General features: G+C 44.4%; 1 protein-coding gene across 1 annotated transcript; it reads left to right on the plus strand.

The window, feature by feature from the left end:
- Positions 1 to 2,063: 2,063 nt before the first annotated feature.
- prph2b (peripherin 2b (retinal degeneration, slow)) lies at positions 2,064 to 17,826 on the plus strand. The gene is made up of 3 exons (XM_033612426.2): positions 2,064 to 3,119; positions 8,950 to 9,196; positions 15,823 to 17,826. Exons 1-3 carry the CDS (start codon positions 2,539 to 2,541, stop codon positions 16,018 to 16,020), a joined length of 1,026 nt encoding a protein of 341 aa, XP_033468317.1. The 5' UTR covers positions 2,064 to 2,538; the 3' UTR covers positions 16,021 to 17,826.
- The last annotated feature ends 1,959 nt before the right edge of the window (positions 17,827 to 19,785 follow it).

A 19,785-nucleotide genomic window follows, 5' to 3' on the forward strand; every position in this document is an offset into this window, starting at 1 on the left:
ACTCTCTGTGCTTCTGATCTGTAACGTCGACAGGAAGTGACCGCCATGAGACGGCGTATCATCTCTAGTCAACGACTCTCTGCGCTTCTGATCTGTAACGTCGACAGGAAGTGACCGCCATGAGACGGCGTATCATCTCTAGTCAACGACTCTCTGTGCTTCTGATCTGTAACGTCGACAGGAAGTGACCGCCATGAGACGGCGTATCATCTCTAGTCAACAACTCTCTGTGCTTCTGATCTGATTTGCAGCTTTTCAGACTTATTTTGTGGTTGAATATAATTTGTAGCTTCTTAAAATCGAGGACAGTGATAGTGAGATACTCGCTACAGTGATGAAACAAAACCAGCATCAGATTGATAATCATTGATCATCATGATCATGATTCATATACAATACACCACTATAATATAAACTAGAAAATTTTGCAAGAAAGTTTGAGGGGTGCCTGCTACTGCCACAGAGTAGGAGGAAGTACATACAGCAAGTACTACAGGTACTGTATACTTCAGGTACAACATACTGTAGGTAATGCATAATGAAGTACATGTTCTTTACTCTCCTCAGCTCCTCCTGGAGGACCCGAGGTGTTCCCAGACCAGATGAGATCTATAATCCCTCCAGTGTGTTCTGGGTCTGCCCCGGGGCCTCCTACCAGCTGGACCAGGAGGATCCTGATCAGATGTTGAACCACCTCAACATGTGTAGAAGCGAAAATCGGTGCCTGGAAGTGGGCCAGATGGCTCCCGACCTCGTCTTCTACTTCTCCTGCAGATCGTCCTCTGAGTTGATTTAGTATCTTAGGTTCAGTTGGCTGACACTCAGAGAAACACTGGAGTCAAAGAGAATCTGGTGCAATCGAGTTTAATGTGTTCACAAGCATCAACACATACAACTCTATGAGTCAGGCTCCAGAGCAAGACTGAAGTTTCACTTTCTGCGCTCTCCCTTTTATGCTGGTGAAGATTCGAGAGAATCTCCACCCTTTTCCCTTAGTCCTTCCTACCTGTGTTTGAATCTATTGGTGGCAGGTCTTTTTCTTTTTAGCCCTTTTCCATCTGGTCCAAATCTATTGGTGGCAGGCCCCTTGGGCCCTTGTCCAAACATGACCTAATGGTGTAATCTCCGGACCTGGAAATCTCCAAATTCTCCCACCATTAGATTCGAGCCTGGTTTCACTTTATTTTTTAAAAACATATGAAACCTGGGGACTTTCTTTATACTGTCCCCTGTGCTTTCATACAATGTTAACTTTAGAGTGTGTGTCATGCTATACAAACATTAGAGTGTGTGTGTTATCATCAGACAGTACATGGTGTGGTATATGTGTGCTTTTCAACGTGAATACATAACCTTGTGTTATGAATACATAGACTTGTATAACAGTGTTTCATCACACAAAGATGCATAACAAACAGTTTTATAGGAACTTATACATAAAACATTGTTATATGAACTTTTACTCTTAATCAACTTATGCAGTATAACACCTTTACCTGATTAAAGATTAAATCTTACACTACACATGAAGGAGCAGCGGCTCTACTCCGAGCTCCCTCCAGATGTCTGACTCCTCCCCCTATCTCTAAGGCTGAGCCCAGACACCCTACAGAGGAAACTCATTTCAGACGCTTGTATCTGTGACCTCATTCTTTCAGTCACTACCCAGAGCTCATGACCATAGGTGAGGGTTGGGATGGAGATGGACCAGGAAATGGAAAGCTTCGCCCTACTGGCTCAGCTCCCTCTTCAACACGACAGTTCAGCACAGCGCCATCATCACTGCAGGCGCTGCACCAAACTGCCGAACTATCTCACGCTCCATTCTACCCTCACTGTGAACAAGACCACGAGATACTTGAACTCCTTCTGTTAGTTCAGAAACTTTCTCCCAATCCAGAGGGAACAATCCACCACAGTGACCGCAGAGTGATCATCATCTCAAACTTGTTGTGATGTGATTGGCTGGTATGTTTCCATGGTAACAGCCTTCACTGCCCCAACAGCGCCACGTCTGTCACAGGAAGTTTCTGGTCTTCTGTTTGCTGAGTGGACGGATGATGACTTCCTGTGTGTGAGGATCACTTGCAGCGAGGGGGGATAGGTGAGCTGCTGAGGTGTTGCGCTCTGTGAGGAGGAAGCTGCTGCTGCTTAACATCAAACCAATTATCGTTAAGTCGGCGGATTAAAGACGCAGCTGATCTGCTGTAATGAGATCAGAGCCGATCACAGGGTCAGGATGACGAGCTGCTGCCCGCTCACACTCACACTTTCTCTCTGCAGGAAACCAAGAGACCACCACACGTCTGACGGCTGGATGTGAATATTAGGTTTGATCTGCGCCCCCAGCACTATGGACTGTCCTGACCTGCAGCTCGGCATTATGGGTCTGAAAGCAGGCGTTCTGAGCGAGTCTTTCTGTGACGGATTAAAACTCTGAAACTCTGACGGGTTCTTGAGTCACTCTTCAAACAAACTCTTTTCCTGTTGGTACCTGACATTTGGTGATTTTGGCTGCGGTCACACTGAGACGGTAAGATGCCGTTCATGCCAGTGAAGTTCAACCTGCAAAAGCGGGTGAAGCTGGCTCAGGGTCTGTGGATGATCTACTGGCTCTCTGTCATCGTGGGCATCCTCATCTTCAGCCTGGGCATCTTCTTCAAGATCGAGCTGCGGAAGAGAAGCGAGATGATGGACAACAACGAGAGCCACTTAGTGCCGAACCTGCTGATCCTGGTGGGCCTGCTGGCCTGCGGGGTCAACGCCTTCGGAGGAAAGGTGTGCCACGACTCTCTGGACCCCATCAAGTTCGCCAAGTGGAAGCCGATGCTGAAGTCGTATCTGCTGCTGTGCTGTGGCTTCAACGCGCTGCTGCTGCTGACGGCGCTGTTCTGCTTCCTTATGCAGTTCGCCGTGTACCTGACGCTGGCCGAGGGTCTCAAGAACAGCATCAAGTTCTACAAGGACACTGACACGCCGGGACGTTGCTTCATGAAGAGGACACTGGACATGACGCAGATCGAGTTTCGCTGCTGCGGAAACAACAACTTCAGGGACTGGTTCGAGGTTCAGTGGATCAGCAACCGCTACCTGGACATGAGCAACGATCAGGTCAAAGAGTGAGTACGCTGACCGAATAACACACCCACTGTTTAACGCACCCACCCAACAACACATCGATCGGTCCCAGCTCAGACAGTCTGATCATCAGTTCGTTGACTGATGTTTTATCGACCGCACAATTAATTAAACGACCAAAGAATAATCAAAGAGTTTGCTGCAGCTGTGAAACAGACGTCCGTCTGCGGGTCTCACGTCTTTGTCTCCTCACTCTGATTTATGAACCTTGTCCTGTTACTGATTGTTTCCCTCAGGGTCAAATCAAGCCGACCTCTGATCAGGGTGTTTTATTTCTCACTTCCTCTGAAGTTCATTTCCTCTGAACTCAGGTTCGACTTTGAGCTTCCTGTGGACACTGCCTGGTTCAGGTGTCCGACCTGTGGTGAGCTGAGCGGGCTGACAGGGAGAGCTGGGTATCAGGGTCAGTGGAGGATAACTGAGGGAATTAAGGAGGTAAAAGTTCCCGTGCAGGAGGTCGATGTACCGGCCTCTTCGCTTTAAGTCTATAATCTGTCAGGATCTGATTTCCAGCTCGCTGCCGCTGACATGACAAGGTTAAACCACACCTGTCTGCTCAGGGAGCGCTCGATTCGCTTGCCACGACAGCTGCTGAGAAACAACCAACAGTTTTCTGACAGGGAGTGGTCAGTAAGACAGATGTATGTGTGCAGGTGTGTAGTTGTAGATGTGTGTTTGCACGTTTGTGTGTTAACAGATGTCACTGTCTCTCTGATTATTTATCATCATCCAATTTTACCCATCAGCCATCAGGCCTGAGGGAAGGTGATGATGTCAGTGACAGTGCAAGGAGTCTTGTGCCAGATCTGTTGAAGTCAAACTATGACCTGTTATATTTTCATCAAAACACTATGACGTGACGTTGACTGATGTTTTTTATCTAAATGTTTGTTTTTCTTGTTTTTGTTTTTTTTTAGATTTCAGAAGTTTATCGTCATGTTCAGTAAAAACTCAGCGGTTTTATATCGTACAATGAAAATGTTAATTTCTCTCTTCACACAAACAATCACATTAAAATTAAGGTTCAGTTTCAAGAAAAATAAATGAATGAATGATTGTTGGGTGTTTGATGCTGATGTTCAGCAGTCTGATGGTGAAGCTGTCAGTCAGGTGTGTGTTAGGTGATGGTGATGATGATGATGGTGATGGTGGTGATGGTGATGATGATGATGATGGTGATGGTGGTGATGGTGGTGATGATGGTGGTGATAATGGTGGTGGTTGGGCTGTCGGTCTGTGTCATTGTCCCTGATGTCACCGTCCTGTACCGTTGGCCTGACGGCAGCAGAGACTGTGGTCGGGGGTGTGTTCTGTCCTCCATGATGTCATGGACCATCCTGATGTCCTCATTGTTATAAAGTTCCTGAACAGATGGGACACTGCTCCTGAGATGAGCTGTATAGATTTTATCAGACCCTGGAGGGACTTCCTGTCCTGATTGGGAGGACTTCCTCTGCAGACTGTAGTTGAACTGGTGACAACACTCTGCTGTGTGTCTGTAACAGCTGCTGAGGATCTCAGCTGGCATTTGTCAGTTGCTGCAGAGTTTTCCTGATGATCTGAGACCAGGTGAAACTCAGCAATGTGTCGTGGCGTGTGCGGCCCGTTCCTCCTCTGAGGCTCAGTAATCACCTCATTGTTCTGCGTTCAGGGAGAAATTATTTTCCTGACTCTGACATCTTCTGTAGGAAGTCCCTGCCCCTCCACTGATCAGCTGACTGTAGAGTTTAATAAATCTGCTGTTGGTCTGAGGTCGCACAGTGAAGAGTGTGAACAGCAGAAGGCTCAGCACGCCGCTCTGAGGGATCCCTGTGGTTATACCTCTTATACCCAGATGTACCTGAGGTTGGTCTGACAGGAAGTTCAGCTCAGGTACAGAAGGATGGCGTTGGTTTGTAGGGTGAGGAGCGTTCAGAGAATTCGTGTTGAATGTTGAGTTGTAGTTGATAAAAAGTGTTCTCACAGATGTGTCATTGCGCTCTGAGTGTGTGAGGGTGGTGTGGGTGGTAACATTGACCGCATCATCAGACTGCATCATCAGACCGCATCACCAGACTGCATCATCTGACTGCATCACCAGACTGCATCATCTGACTGCATCATCAGACTGCATCATCTGACCGCATCATCAGAACATATCACCAGACTGCATCACCAGACTGCATCATCAGACCGCATCATCAGACTGCATCATCAGACTGCATCATCCGACCGCATCATCAGACTGCATCATCAGACTGCATCATCCGACCGCATCATCAGACTGCATCATCAGACTGCATCATCAGACTGCATCATCAGAACGTATCACTAGACTGCATCATCAGACTGCATCATCAGACTGCATCATCCGACCGCATCATCAGACTGCATCATCAGACTGCATCATCAGACTGCATCATCCGACCGCATCATCAGACTGCATCATCAGACTGCATCATCCGACCGCATCATCAGACTGCATCATCAGACTGCATCATCCGACCGCATCATCCGACCGCATCATCAGACTGCATCATCTGACCGCATCATCAGACTGCATCATCAGAACGTATCACTAGACTGCATCATCAGACTGCATCATCCGACCGCATCATCAGACTGCATCATCAGACTGCATCATCAGACTGCATCATCCGACCGCATCATCAGACTGCATCATCTGACCGCATCATCAGACTGCATCATCAGAACGTATCACTAGACTGCATCATCAGACTGCATCATCCGACCGCATCATCAGACTGCATCATCAGAACGTATCACTAGACTGCATCATCAGACTGCATCATCCGACTGCATCATCCGACTGCATCATCAGACTGCATCATCCGACCGCATCATCAGACTGCATCATCAGAACGTATCACTAGACTGCATCATCAGACTGCATCATCAGAACGTATCACTAGACTGCATCATCAGACCGCATCATCAGACTGCATCATCAGAACGTATCACTAGACTGCATCATCAGACTGCATCATCCGACCGCATCATCAGACTGCATCATCAGACTGCATCATCAGACTGCATCATCAGACTGCATCATCCGACCGCATCATCAGACTGCATCATCCGACTGCATCATCAGACTGCATCATCAGACTGCATCATCCGACCGCATCATCAGACTGCATCATCAGACTGCATCATCAGACTGCATCATCCGACCGCATCATCAGACTGCATCATCAGACTGCATCATCAGACTGCATCATCAGAACGTATCACTAGACTGCATCATCAGACTGCATCATCCGACCGCATCATCAGACTGCATCATCAGACTGCATCATCAGACTGTATCATCAGACTGCATCATCAGACTGCATCATCCGACCGCATCATCAGACTGCATCATCAGACTGCATCATCAGACTGCATCATCCGACCGCATCATCAGACTGCATCATCAGACTGCATCATCCGACCGCATCATCAGACTGCATCATCAGACTGCATCATCAGAACGTATCATCAGACTGCATCATCAGAACGTATCATCAGACTGCATCATCTGACCGCATCATCAGAACGTATCATCTGACTGCATCATCCAACCGCATCATCAGACTGTATCATCAGACTGCATCATCAGACCGCATCATCAGACTGCATCATCAGAACGTATCACTAGACTGCATCATCTGACCGCATCATCAGACTGCATCATCAGAACGTATCACCAGACTGCATCATCAGAACGTATCACCAGACTGCATCATCAGTGGGCGGGTCTGATGATATTCATACTGATACACTCCGACCTGTCGTCATGGATCAGACTGCAATTAGAAAAAGCTCAGATGAACTACGAGGTGAACTCACAGGTCACTGAGGTGATAAAGGTTGATCAGCGCCTCCTTCTGACAACACACTTATGCTATATCTGCTTTGAGTTTTCTTAGATATCAAAACATCATCAGTTTGACTGATGCTTCGTTTTTTATGACGTCACAAAGAGAGAAAAGTGAAACATCCCATCAGCCCTCTGATGTGTTCTCAATGTCATCAGTCTGTAACGTCGTCTTCAAATGATCCAACTGTGTCAGGTTGTTCATGTCAGCATTACACCGTCATTTATGCCAATGTAGCTCTACAGAGATTTTAGCTTTGAGTTTTATAATTTTGATGATTTAAGTTGTGACAGCACGACAGTTACAGCAGTGTACTGGCTTTAAGGATACCGTGATATTGAAACAGTCATCATTCTGTGTACATTTAATAATCTATGATACAAAAAATAAACTATAGCCAGTGGTTAAATCTTGTCTTTATTATCGGAGTTATTTTTTAAGAGGAAACTTTTTACACAAACTTCATTAAAAACACATTTCAAGTTTCAGTTATAGAAATAAAACCAACAGTAATCCTTCTGTGTCTTCAAGGATCAGTCTGACTGATGGTAAATAATAATGATAATAATGACAATAATAAGAATGATAATAATGATAATAATAATAACTGTGTGATATTTTCTGGGACGTTATCATACCATGAAAATCTCATACCGTTGTAACCCTAGACAGCACATGGTTCAGGTCCTGAGGGCTGTGACTCTCGGGAGCTGTCATTAGTTTTCTTCAGAATCACTAAATTCTAGTTTTTTGGCTTGTCATCTGAAAACTGGAGCTAAGCTAACACTGGTTTCTGTCAGTAACAGTTAACACTCAGGTCGTGGTCTTAAAGCTTAAATGAAGCTTCTCTGTAAATAAGAAACATTGTGTGTAAAATAAAAACCTCTCAGTCTGACACAGTCTGATGAATTAAAATCTGTAATATTATGTCTGGACTTAAAATATACAAACTGTCTGAGAATACAAACATTTACCAGTGCACAAATATTAGGAAGGTAACAGTCCGATTCTGCCAGGTGATGTCACCTGATACCTGACAGGTCATTAACAAAGAGACGGTGATGTCATCCTGCTCCTGACGCACAGAGACGACATCTGTTTACAGACCAGTAACAAAGAAAACATCAGTCAACATCAGTAACGTGTGTTTTTACTCTGGAGGAAGGATTGTTCAGTCAGAGGTGAAAACGGACACAGTTGTCCTGTTGCTGTCTAACATTGTTCTGACGAAGTGTCCTGATCTTTTTCCTGGTCTCCAGAGGATGAAACCACAGGATCTTTCCTTCCATCCTTAGGACAAACTCTACATGTGTATCTGCGCTAACAGTGCAGACTCTGAGAGATTCTCGTCTCATACGCTGATGATACTGTTGTTTATCATTCTCCTTCATCAGAGGAACAAACCTTTGACCTCCTGAAGTCACCGTCATGTTTCGTCCTGTTTAACTGAAGTCAACGACACAGATTTACAAACTCGATGGTGCTGATGGTGATGATGATGATTAGACTGAAATGAACTGAGACTGACTTTGAACAAGTGAACTGTTTTCTCCTGATGGTGGCACCAAAGTAAAGGTCAAGAGGTCACCAAAATTAGTAAAAGCTTACGAAAACCTTGAAACGGAGCCTCTGTCTGACTCACTGTTCACATTTCTAATCAAACTATAACAAAGAGACTCAACATGACCTCAAAGTGTCTCTTCCTGTTCATTTTGCAGTTGATTAACATCCAAAAAACAAATGTGAGCAGTAACTTCAAACAGAGGCTCTGGTCCAGGGTTCAGGTGGATTCAGCAGGGTTCAGGGGATTCAGGGTGTCCTGGTAGACCCACTCAGTGATCCATCCCTACACCCATGACTGTGCCGTCCAGCTGGGCAGTGTGTCTGACCTCTGACCTCTGACCCCTGACCTCTCTGTACTTAAGATTAACTGACTGTCTCTGTCCTGCAGTCGTGTCCTCAGTAATGTGGAGGGGAAGTACCTGATGGACAGTGTCCCGTTCAGCTGCTGTAACCCTGGCTCCCCTCGGCCCTGCATCCAGCACCACCTGACCAATAACTCCGCCCACTATGACTACGACCATCGCATCGAGGAGCTCAACATCTGGACCCGAGGCTGCCGCGAGGCCCTCTTTGCCTACTTCAGCAGCATGATGACCAGCATCGGCGTGCTCATTATCGCCACCATCTTCCTGGAGGTAAGGCTCCACCCTCAACCCACTAAAGCCAATCAGCATCCAGCCTGGGCCACGCTGTGGCTTAAAGGAACAGTTCAACGTTTGGTGAAATCATCTTCAGATCCTCAGATAAGACTCTCATGTCTGTATGCTGAATATGGAGCAGCAGCTGGTTAGCTTAGCTTAGCACAAAGACTGGAAACAAATTGTTGTAATCGTAAGTGCTATATCGTAGGCAACTGGACTTGGACGTGTTTCTTGAAGACGTTTCGCCTCTCATCCAAGAAGCTTCTAAATGACTGGTTACTGGTCTATGACCCCTGCGACTCTACAAGGGTTCCCACCCACACAGGGTTTATAGCCTGCAATTTCGTACCAGTCATTTAGAACTGAAGAAGCTTCTTGGATGCAAGGCAACACGTCTTCAAGAAACACAAGCAAGTCCAGTTGCCTATGATATAGCACTTATGATTACTGGAAACAAATTAAAACAGCCTGGCTCCACCTCCTCTAAAGCTGGTAGACACGATCTGTCTGGTTTGTTTTATCTGAAGTATAAAAACAACAGTTTGAAGTTTTACAGGAAGTCTTTAGACTGGAGCCAGTCATGTCGAGTCATCAGTCTGAACATTGAAACCTTAGCAGGAAACAGAAGAAGAGAGGTTCACCACATGTTGAACTGTTCCTTCAACAGGAAGGCCTTCAATTAACCAATCCGTGAGATGAGAGCCTGATGAAAGCTGATAGGATATCTACAAAGAGACACTAATAACTACAAAGACACATTAAACTACAAACAGCCGCTAAACGACTACCAGAATGCTCGAAAGAACAAAGACACACTTAACAACTACAAAGAGACACTAAACAACCACTAAGACGTGCTAAAAAACTACAGATATGCAAATCTTCAAACAAACCCAAAACAACTACAAAGATACACAACACAACAACAGAGATACATTAAACAACTACAAAGATACATTAAACTACAAACAGATGCTAAACGACTACCAGGATGCTCGAAAATACAAAGACATGCTTAACAACAAAGATGCGCTAAGCAACTACAAAGATATGCTAAAAAAAAACTGCAAACGTAGGCAAATCTTTAAACGGATGCTAAACAACTACAGACGCAACTACAACGAGATGCAAGGCGACTACAAAGAGGCCTTAAACAACTACAAAAATTCACTAAACAACAACAAAGACACATTAAACTACAAACAGACGCTAGGGGGCGGCTGTGGCTCGTCCACCAATCGAAAGATCAGCGGTTTGATCCCGGGCTCCTCCAGGCTGCATGTTGAAGTATCCTTGAGCAAGATACTGAACCCCAAATTGCTCCCGATGGCTGTTCCATCGGTGTGTGAGTGTGTTAAAACTGAGTAGCAGGTGGCACCTTGTATGGTAGCCTCGGCCACCAGTGTATGAATGTGCGTGTGAATGGGTGAACGTGACTCGTAGTGTAAAAAGCGCTTTGAGTGGTCACTAGATGACTAGAAAGGCGCTATACAAATGCAGGTCCATTTAAACAACTACAAAGACATAACAATGTGCTAAACATCCACAAAGATACGCTTAACAACAACAAAGATACATTAAACTACAAACAGGCACTGAACAACTACAAAGAGATGCTTGACAACCATAAGGACACGCAAAACAACTACAAAGATACACTAAACAACTACAAAGATATGCATAACTTCAAACAGATGCTAAACAACTACAAGAAGATGCTGGACAACTACAGAGATATGCTAAACAACGTCACAGATACAGTAAACTACAAACAGACACTAAACAACTACAAACAGACACTAAAGACCACAAAGAGGTAAGAGCATTTAGAGGAACTTCAGCGCCACCAGTCAGTCTGAGCTCTAACCTGATTGGTCAGTGATCTTTAATTAACCAGCCAATGAGAAGAGAGTCTGATGAGCGCTCATATGACTGTGAGTTTGTTTTTTCTTCTTCTGCTCTGAGAGATTTTTATTCTTTGATGAACTCAAATTCACCAATGATCCCCAGGTGGTCTGAATGACCTGGCCCAGCATCGGCATGAACTCGGCATGCTGGAGGAGATAACTCAGGCCGCATCTGGCTGCCCAATTCAGCTGAAACTTGGGATGAATGATGGCCCAGAATCAGGCCAAATAACCTGGCCTGACTCCGGCTGCCGATGCTTCCACCTCTGGGCCTTTATCAGAATCTTTGGTTTCTGTTTCTTGATCTCTGATGTCAAGGCCATGATAATGTTTTGAAAGTATCTGATTGGACAGGAGGCCCAGGGGGCGGGGCTGGTGAAGGGAGCAGCACTTTGAGTACAAACAGCAGGAAGTGAAGAAAAGGTTTCTGTTTCTGTTTGTTGTGAGATAAAAGAAAAGTGAGGACTTTCTTCTGGAGGTGAACGCAGGATAACTGCTCTTCTTAATCTGATAATCACAGCACACCTGCAGGAAATTAACCAAAGCCACCTTAAATGCTCTGGGTTAACTCTGTAATTGATTAGCCACTGATTAGCATTAGCACTGAACGAGCAACGGCTTCATGACAAACAACAACGGGCTGATCACCGCTCACACCAGACACCATTTTTAAAAAGGCTGATTTTAAGATGTCTCATCAAACTGTGTCTGATCGTGCACTGAAATCTGTCTGGAACATTTAGTTTCATGTTCCTTGTGTCAGACAATGTTTTCTAATGAACACTGAAGCGTTCAGACGAAGCGTCGCACTGAGATTCAGTATCCATCAAATGTGGAGTCATGAGAGGAAGAAGCAGAGGTGTTCAGGTGCCACAGTGGAGGCGTATTAAGCCGCTGAGTGGTGGTCAGGCTCACCGAGGATCAGGAACTATTCTGGGGGGGTTAATCTGCCTCCAGCAGCAGCAGGTTGCATTCTGGGAAGCTCAGGATGAGGGACAGTTACTGAGAGTGAAAAGCAATTGGTTATATGGGTCAAAACAACAAGTTTGACCTGAAGCGTCACGACAGGCGGATTTAAGAACAACATCCTGAACTCAATCACTCTGCTGCTCTCAGATCAGGTTGATTCTCTGTGACCAATCAGAGGCCTTGTCACTGTCAGTAGATGGCACAAAAAGTGTCCACGTTCGAGGACAACAGGTCTGAAGCAGGATGAAGTGTAATGTGCAGCAAACCCAGAATATGATGTCCTCTAATGAGGACACAGGGTCTCAGTTGGTCAACGGTCGACTAGTCCTGTGTTCCTTTCTAATGTAAACATCTGTTAGAAAAAATCTTTGCGTAGAAAAAAGCTGCATAGTTTGTTCCTCAGACTGTAGGGACTGACATAAAGAGAACATGTCTGTAAAGGGGAGACTTGTGGGGACCTAAAGAACCCATTTTTGTTCAGATATCTGGAGGTCAGAGGTCAAAGGTCGTCTGTGTAAATGGCCCTGTGGATTTTCCCCTTGCCAAAATGTAGCCTAACTTTGGAGCACAACACTTGATCCAGGCGTAGCCTTGAATCGAGGGAACTTGCAAGACAGTGGAGCACAATGGCTCTGGAGAAGAAGCCGAGTTAGTGACATGAAGCCGAGTAAGTGAAATGAAGCCGAGTCAGTGACATGAAGCACAGTTAGCAAATAAAGAAGAACAGACATTTCAGATTGTCAGAGAGAAAAGGAGAGAAGGGGCTCTGTGTATCATACAAGGTCCCCTGGCAGACGAGGTCTCTAACAGCCTGACTAGGGGTTGGTCCAAGGCAAGCCTGAACCAGCCCTAAACATAAGAGCCAACCCTAACTATGAGAGTCAATCCTAACTATCAGAGATACTCCTTGCTATAAGAGACAGTCCTGAGTATAAGAGCCATCCCTTACTACAAGAGTCAGCCCTAACTATAAGAGTCAGCTCTTACTATAAGAGTCCGCCTTACTATAAGAGTCAGCCCTAACTATAAGAGCTGGTCCTAACTCTAAGAGTCAGCCTTACTATAAGAGTTAGCCCTAACTCTAAGAGTCAGTCCTATTAAGAGTCAGCCTGACTATAAGAGTCAGCCCTAACTGTAAGAGCCAGTCCTGACTATAAGAACCAGTCCTTACTATTGGAGTCAGCCTTTACTGTAAGAGTTAGCCCAAACTATAAGAGCCATTCCTTACTATAAGAGTCAGCCCTTCCTATAAGAACCAGTCCTAACTATAAGAGTCAGCCCTAACTATAAGAACCAGTCCTAAATATAAGAGTCAGTCCTAACTATAAGAGCCAGCCCTAACTATAAGAGTCAGTCCTAAATATAACAGTCAGTCCTAACTATAAGAGTCAGCCCTAACTGTAAGAGCCAGTCCTTACTATAAGAACCAGTCCTAACTCTAAGAGTCAGCCCTAACTATAAGAGTCAGTCCTAAATATAACAGTCAGTCCTAACTATAAGAGTCAGCCCTAACTGTAAGAGCCAGTCCTTACTATAAGAACCAGTCCTAACTATAAGAACCAGTCCTAACTCTAAGAACCAGTCCTAACTCTAAGAGTCAGCCCTAACTATAAGAGTCAGTCCTAACTATAAGAGCCAGCCCTAACTATAAGAGTCAGCCCTAACTGTAAGAGTCAGCCCTAATTATAAGAGCTGGTCCTAACTCTAAGAGTCAGCCCTAACTGTAAGAGCCAGACCTAACTGTAAGAGTCAGCCCTAACTGTAAGAGCTGGTCCTAACTCTAAGAGTCAGCCTTATTATAAGAGTCAGCCCTAACTATAAGAGCTAACCTTAACTCTAAGAGTCTGCCCTAACTATAAGAGCTATTCCTTACTATAAGAGTCAACCCTTACTATAAGAACCAATCCTAACTCTGAGTAAGCCCTAACTATAAGAACCAGTCCTAACTATAAGAACCAGTCCTAACTCTAAGAGCCAGACCTAACTCTAAGAGTCAGCCCTAACTATAAGAACCAGTCCTAACTCTAAGAGCCAGACCTAACTCTAAGTGTCAGCCCTAACTATAAGAGTCAGTCCTAACTATAAGAGTTAGCCCTAACTATAAGAGTCAGACCTAACTGTAAGAGCCAGTCCTTACTATAAGAGCCAGTCCTAACTATAAGAGCCAGTCCTAACTCTAAGAGTCAGCCCTAACTATAAGAGTCAGTCCTAACTATAAGAGTCAGCCCTAACTATAAGAGTCAGTCCTAACTATAAGAGCCAGTCCTAACTCTAAGAGTCAGCCCTAACTATAAGAGTCAGCCCGAACTATAAGCGTTAGCCCTAACTATAAGAGTCAGCCCTAACTGTAAGAGCCAGTCCTTACTATAAGAGCCAGACCTAACTGTAAGAGTCAGTCCTAACTATAAGAGCCATTCCTAACTATAAGAGCCAGTCCTAACTCCAAGAGTCAGCCCTAACTGTTAGAGTCAGCGCTAACTATAAGAGTCAGCCCTAACTGTAAGAGTCAGCCCTAACTGTAATAGCCAGACCTAACTGTAAGAGTCAGCCCTAACTGTAAGAGCCAGCCCTAACTGTAAGAGCCAGCCCTAACTGTAAGAGTCAGCCCTAACTGTAATATCCAGACCTAACTGTAAGAGTCAGCCCTAACTGTAAGAGCCAGACCTAACTGTAAGAGTCAGCCCTAACTGTAAGAGTCAGCCCTAACTGTAAGAGCCAGACCTAACTGTAAGAGTCAGCCCTAACTGTAAGAGCCAGACCTAACTGTAAGAGCCAGCCCTAACTGTAAGAGTCAGCCCTAACTGTAAGAGCCAGACCTAACTGTAAGAGTCAGCCCTAACTATAAGAGCCAGCGCTATTAGTAAGAGCCAGACCTAACTGTAAGAGTCAGTCCTAACTATAAGAGCCATTCCTAACTTTAAGAGCCAGTCCTTACTATAAGAGCCAGCCCTAACTATAAGAGTCAGCTCTAACTGTAAGAGCTAGACCTAACTGTAAGAGTCAGCCCTAACTATAAGAGCCTTTTCTAACTATAAGAGCCAGTCCTTACTATAAGAGACAGCCCTAACTATAAGAGCCAGCGCTATTAGTAAGAGCCATTCCTAACTATAAGAGCCAGTCCTTACTATAAGAGTTAGCCCTAACTATCAGAGTCAGCCCTAACTGTAAGAGCCAGACCTAACTGTAAGAGTCAGTCCTTACTATAAGAACCATTCCTAACTATAAGAGACAGTCCTTACTATAAGAGCCAGCCCTATTAGTAAGAGCCATTCCTAACTATAAGAGCCAGTCCTAACTATAAGAGCTGGTCCTAACTCTAAGAATCAGCCCTAACTATAAGAGCCTTTTCTAACTATAAGAGCCAGTCCTTACTATAAGAGACAGCCCTAACTATAAGAGCCAGCGCTATTAGTAAGAGCCATTCCTAACTATAAGAGCCAGTCCTTACTATAAGAGTTAGCCCTAACTATCAGAGTCAGCCCTAACTGTAAGAGCCAGACCTAACTGTAAGAGTCAGTCCTTACTATAAGAACCATTCCTAACTATAAGAGACAGTCCTAACTATAAGAGCCAGCCCTATTAGTAAGAGCCATTCCTAACTATAAGAGCCAGTCCTAACTATAAGAGCTGGTCCTAACTCTAAGAATCAGCCCTAACTATAAGAGCCAGCCCTAACTGTAAGAGCAGAACTGTCTACAGACTGTACTAATGGTATGTTTCTGTGTGTGTGTGTGTGTGTGTCAGTCAGCAGACATGGCCGGGTTAAAGTACCTGACCACAGCTCTTGAGACGATGGAGGACCCAGAGAACCCGGAGTGTGAGAGTGAAGGCTGGCTGCTGGAGAAGGGAGTGAAGGAGACGTTCGGCGAGCTGCTCGCCAAGCTGAAGACAATGGGCAAGGCCAACCAGGTGGAGGAGGGCGCAGCGGAGGCTGCCACCTGAGAGCCCCGCCCACCACAAAGAACTGGGGTCTCCCCCCTCCTCCCCCCACCCTCACCTCACCTCCGTCTGCCTCTTCCCCAGAAATCAGGGAGTGTGAGAGGAGAGGTTTCTAACCATCGTCTGTACATACGCCATTGTTACAACACCACACACACACACACACACACACACACACACAACACACACACACACAGTGAATGTGGATATATTTTCCATGTGTAAATATGTTGAACAGAGTTTATTTTTAAACAGGAGGGACAAAAACCTGCTGCTGTAAATAAATCATCTGGGTCTGGGTTTGAAATTATAAACAAATATTACAATATTAAATTACAATATTAACCCCCCCCCCCCCTAGATGTCAGTGAACACATCATTATCAGCTGGTCCTGATGTTTATATGTCAGACATCACGTATGGATCGGGCTCTGGTCGTCACCATCGCACTGCTGACACTGTCCGTTGACATGGAAACAGACGGCCAAAACATCCATTAGAAGTAGGGTCACTCAGTGCTGCCACCACAGGTCACAGAGTGTTACTGCAATAGTCCCACTGTGACCATATGCTTCTGTGTAAACAGGGTTTCTTCTGTATATACCTGTATCGAGAGATATATACTTCTGTAGATACACAGTTATATACAGAAGTATGTACTTATGTATGTACCTCTGTATGCTTCTGTATACACCTTTGTATATACAAGTATATACTGCTGTATATACAAAGGCGTATACCGCTGTATTGTACCTCTGTATATACCTATATACAGAGGTACAGTACAGGTGAAGAAGTATATACCTGCATCCAGAGATATAAGCAGAGGCATATATCTATACAGAGGTACAGAAGTATATAGGTATATACAGAATACAGTATATATTTATACTTCTGTATATATATAGATATATATCTCTGTATATGTATCTATATTCCTCTTTGTATATGTATCTATATTCCTCTTTGCATTTCAGGCGTATACCTCTGTATATACCTCTATATACACATGTATATTCCTTTGTATATACAAGTATATACTGCTGTCTAAACCTCTATATACATATATATTCCTTTGTATATACTTCAGTTTATATTGCATACCTTTGTTTATACCTCAGTATATACAAGTATATTCCTCTGTGTATCACAGGTGTATACTTCTGTATATACTTCTGTTTACATGTGTTTATACCTTTCTATATGCAAGTATATGCTGTTGTATATACACATAAATATAAAGGTATATATAATGTATTTACCTCTGTATGAACAGGTGTGAACACAAGTATGTACAGAGGTGTACACAGGTATATACAGTGGTATATGTATATATAGAGGCAGATATATACAGACGTATATACAGGTGTATATAACTTTAATATGACATGTACGCAGCTTTCTAAGACTTGTTGAGTTTTTACGTGCAACACATCTTCTACCTTCACACATTGTGTTTTTTAAGGATGAACTGTGCTCTGTGAAAGATCACATCTTCAATAGCTAACGTTGCTTGGCTAACCTGAAGCAGGTGATGATTGGAGCCTGTCAGACAGAGCTCAGGGTGTGAATAATGGCCGTCTGGTTCTCTGTCAGAGTGACCCCTGGTCAGACTCAAACAGGAAGGTAACGTCAGGTCAGCTGTAGAGTTTAATTCAGTTCCAGTTACACGTTGTGATGTTTGTATGTCTCTGTTTGTTTCTCTGTGATCTGGAGAGTTGTGACGTTTAAGGCAGTTGTTGTGGGTTGGGCGGAGCTTGTAGTCGCTCCGCCGTGTACGATAAAACCTATAAAGAGATTGTGACTGACGCCAAAGTGTCCGACTCATCTTTCATCACCAACCAACTTGCCTTTGACATGTAGACACAACTTAATGCAGAGGTTATATACAGAGGGGTATATATGGGTCGATACAGGTACATACAGAGAGGTATATATGGGTAGATACAGGTGCATACAGAGGGGTATATATGGATAGATACAGGTGCATACAGAGAGGTATATATGGGTAGATACAGGTGCATACAGAGGGGTATATATGGGTAGATACAGGTGCATACAGAGAGGTATATATGGGTAGATACAGGTGCATACAGAGGGGTATATATGGGTAGATACAGGTGCATACAGAGGGGTATATATGGGTAGATACAGGTGCATACAGAGGGATATATATGGGTAGATACAGGTGCATACAGAGAGGTATATATGGGTAGATACAGGTGCATACAGAGGGATATATATGGGTAGATACAGGTGCATACAGAGAGGTATATATGGGTAGATACAGGTGCATACAGAGGGGTATATATGGGTAGATACAGGTGCATACAGAGGGGTATATATGGGTAGATACAGGTGCATACAGAGAGGTATATATGGGTCGATACAGGTGCATACAGAGGGATACATATGGGTAGATACAGGTGCATACAGAGAGGTATATATGGGTAGATACAGGTGCATACAGAGGGTACATATGGGTAGATACAGGTGCATACAGAGGGATATATATGGGTAGATACAGGTGCATACAGAGGGATATATATGGGTAGATACAGGTGCATACAGAGGGGTATATATGGGTAGATACAGGTGCATACAGAGGGATACATATGGGTAGATACAGGTGCATACAGAGGGATATATATGGGTAGATACAGGTGCATACAGAGGGGTACATATGGGTAGATACAGGTGCATACAGAGGGATATATATGGGTTGATACAGGTGCATACAGAGGGATATATATGGGTAGATACAGGTGCATACAGAGAGGTATATATGGGTAGATACAGGTGCATACAGAGGGGTACATATGGGTAGATACAGGTGCATACAGAGGGGTACATATGGGTAGATACAGGTGCATACAGAGGGGTACATATGGGTAGATACAGGTGCATACAGAGGGATATATATGGGTCGATACAGGTGCATACAGAGAGGTATATATGGGTAGATACAGGTGCATACAGAGGGGTATATATGGGTAGATACAGGTGCATACAGAGGGGTATATATGGGTAGATACAGGTGCATACAGAGAGGTATATATGGGTCGATACAGGTGCATACAGAGGGATACATATGGGTAGATACAGGTGCATACAGAGAGGTATATATGGGTAGATACAGGTGCATACAGAGGGTACATATGGGTAGATACAGGTGCATACAGAGGGATATATATGGGTAGATACAGGTGCATACAGAGGGATATATATGGGTAGATACAGGTGCATACAGAGGGGTATATATGGGTAGATACAGGTGCATACAGAGGGATACATATGGGTAGATACAGGTGCATACAGAGGGATATATATGGGTAGATACAGGTGCATACAGAGGGGTACATATGGGTAGATACAGGTGCATACAGAGGGATATATATGGGTTGATACAGGTGCATACAGAGGGATATATATGGGTAGATACAGGTGCATACAGAGAGGTATATATGGGTAGATACAGGTGCATACAGAGGGGTACATATGGGTAGATACAGGTGCATACAGAGGGGTACATATGGGTAGATACAGGTGCATACAGAGGGGTACATATGGGTAGATACAGGTGCATACAGAGGGATATATATGGGTCGATACAGGTGCATACAGAGGGATACATATGGGTAGATACAGGTGCATACAGAGGGATACATATGGGTAGATACAGGTGCATACAGAGGGATATATATGGGTAGATACAGGTGCATACAGAGGGATATATATGGGTAGATACAGGTGCATACAGAGAGGTAT

The sequence above is a fragment of the Epinephelus lanceolatus genome, chromosome 17 (assembly GCF_041903045.1).
Source record: "Epinephelus lanceolatus isolate andai-2023 chromosome 17, ASM4190304v1, whole genome shotgun sequence".
Classification (NCBI taxonomy): domain Eukaryota; kingdom Metazoa; phylum Chordata; class Actinopteri; order Perciformes; family Serranidae; genus Epinephelus; species Epinephelus lanceolatus.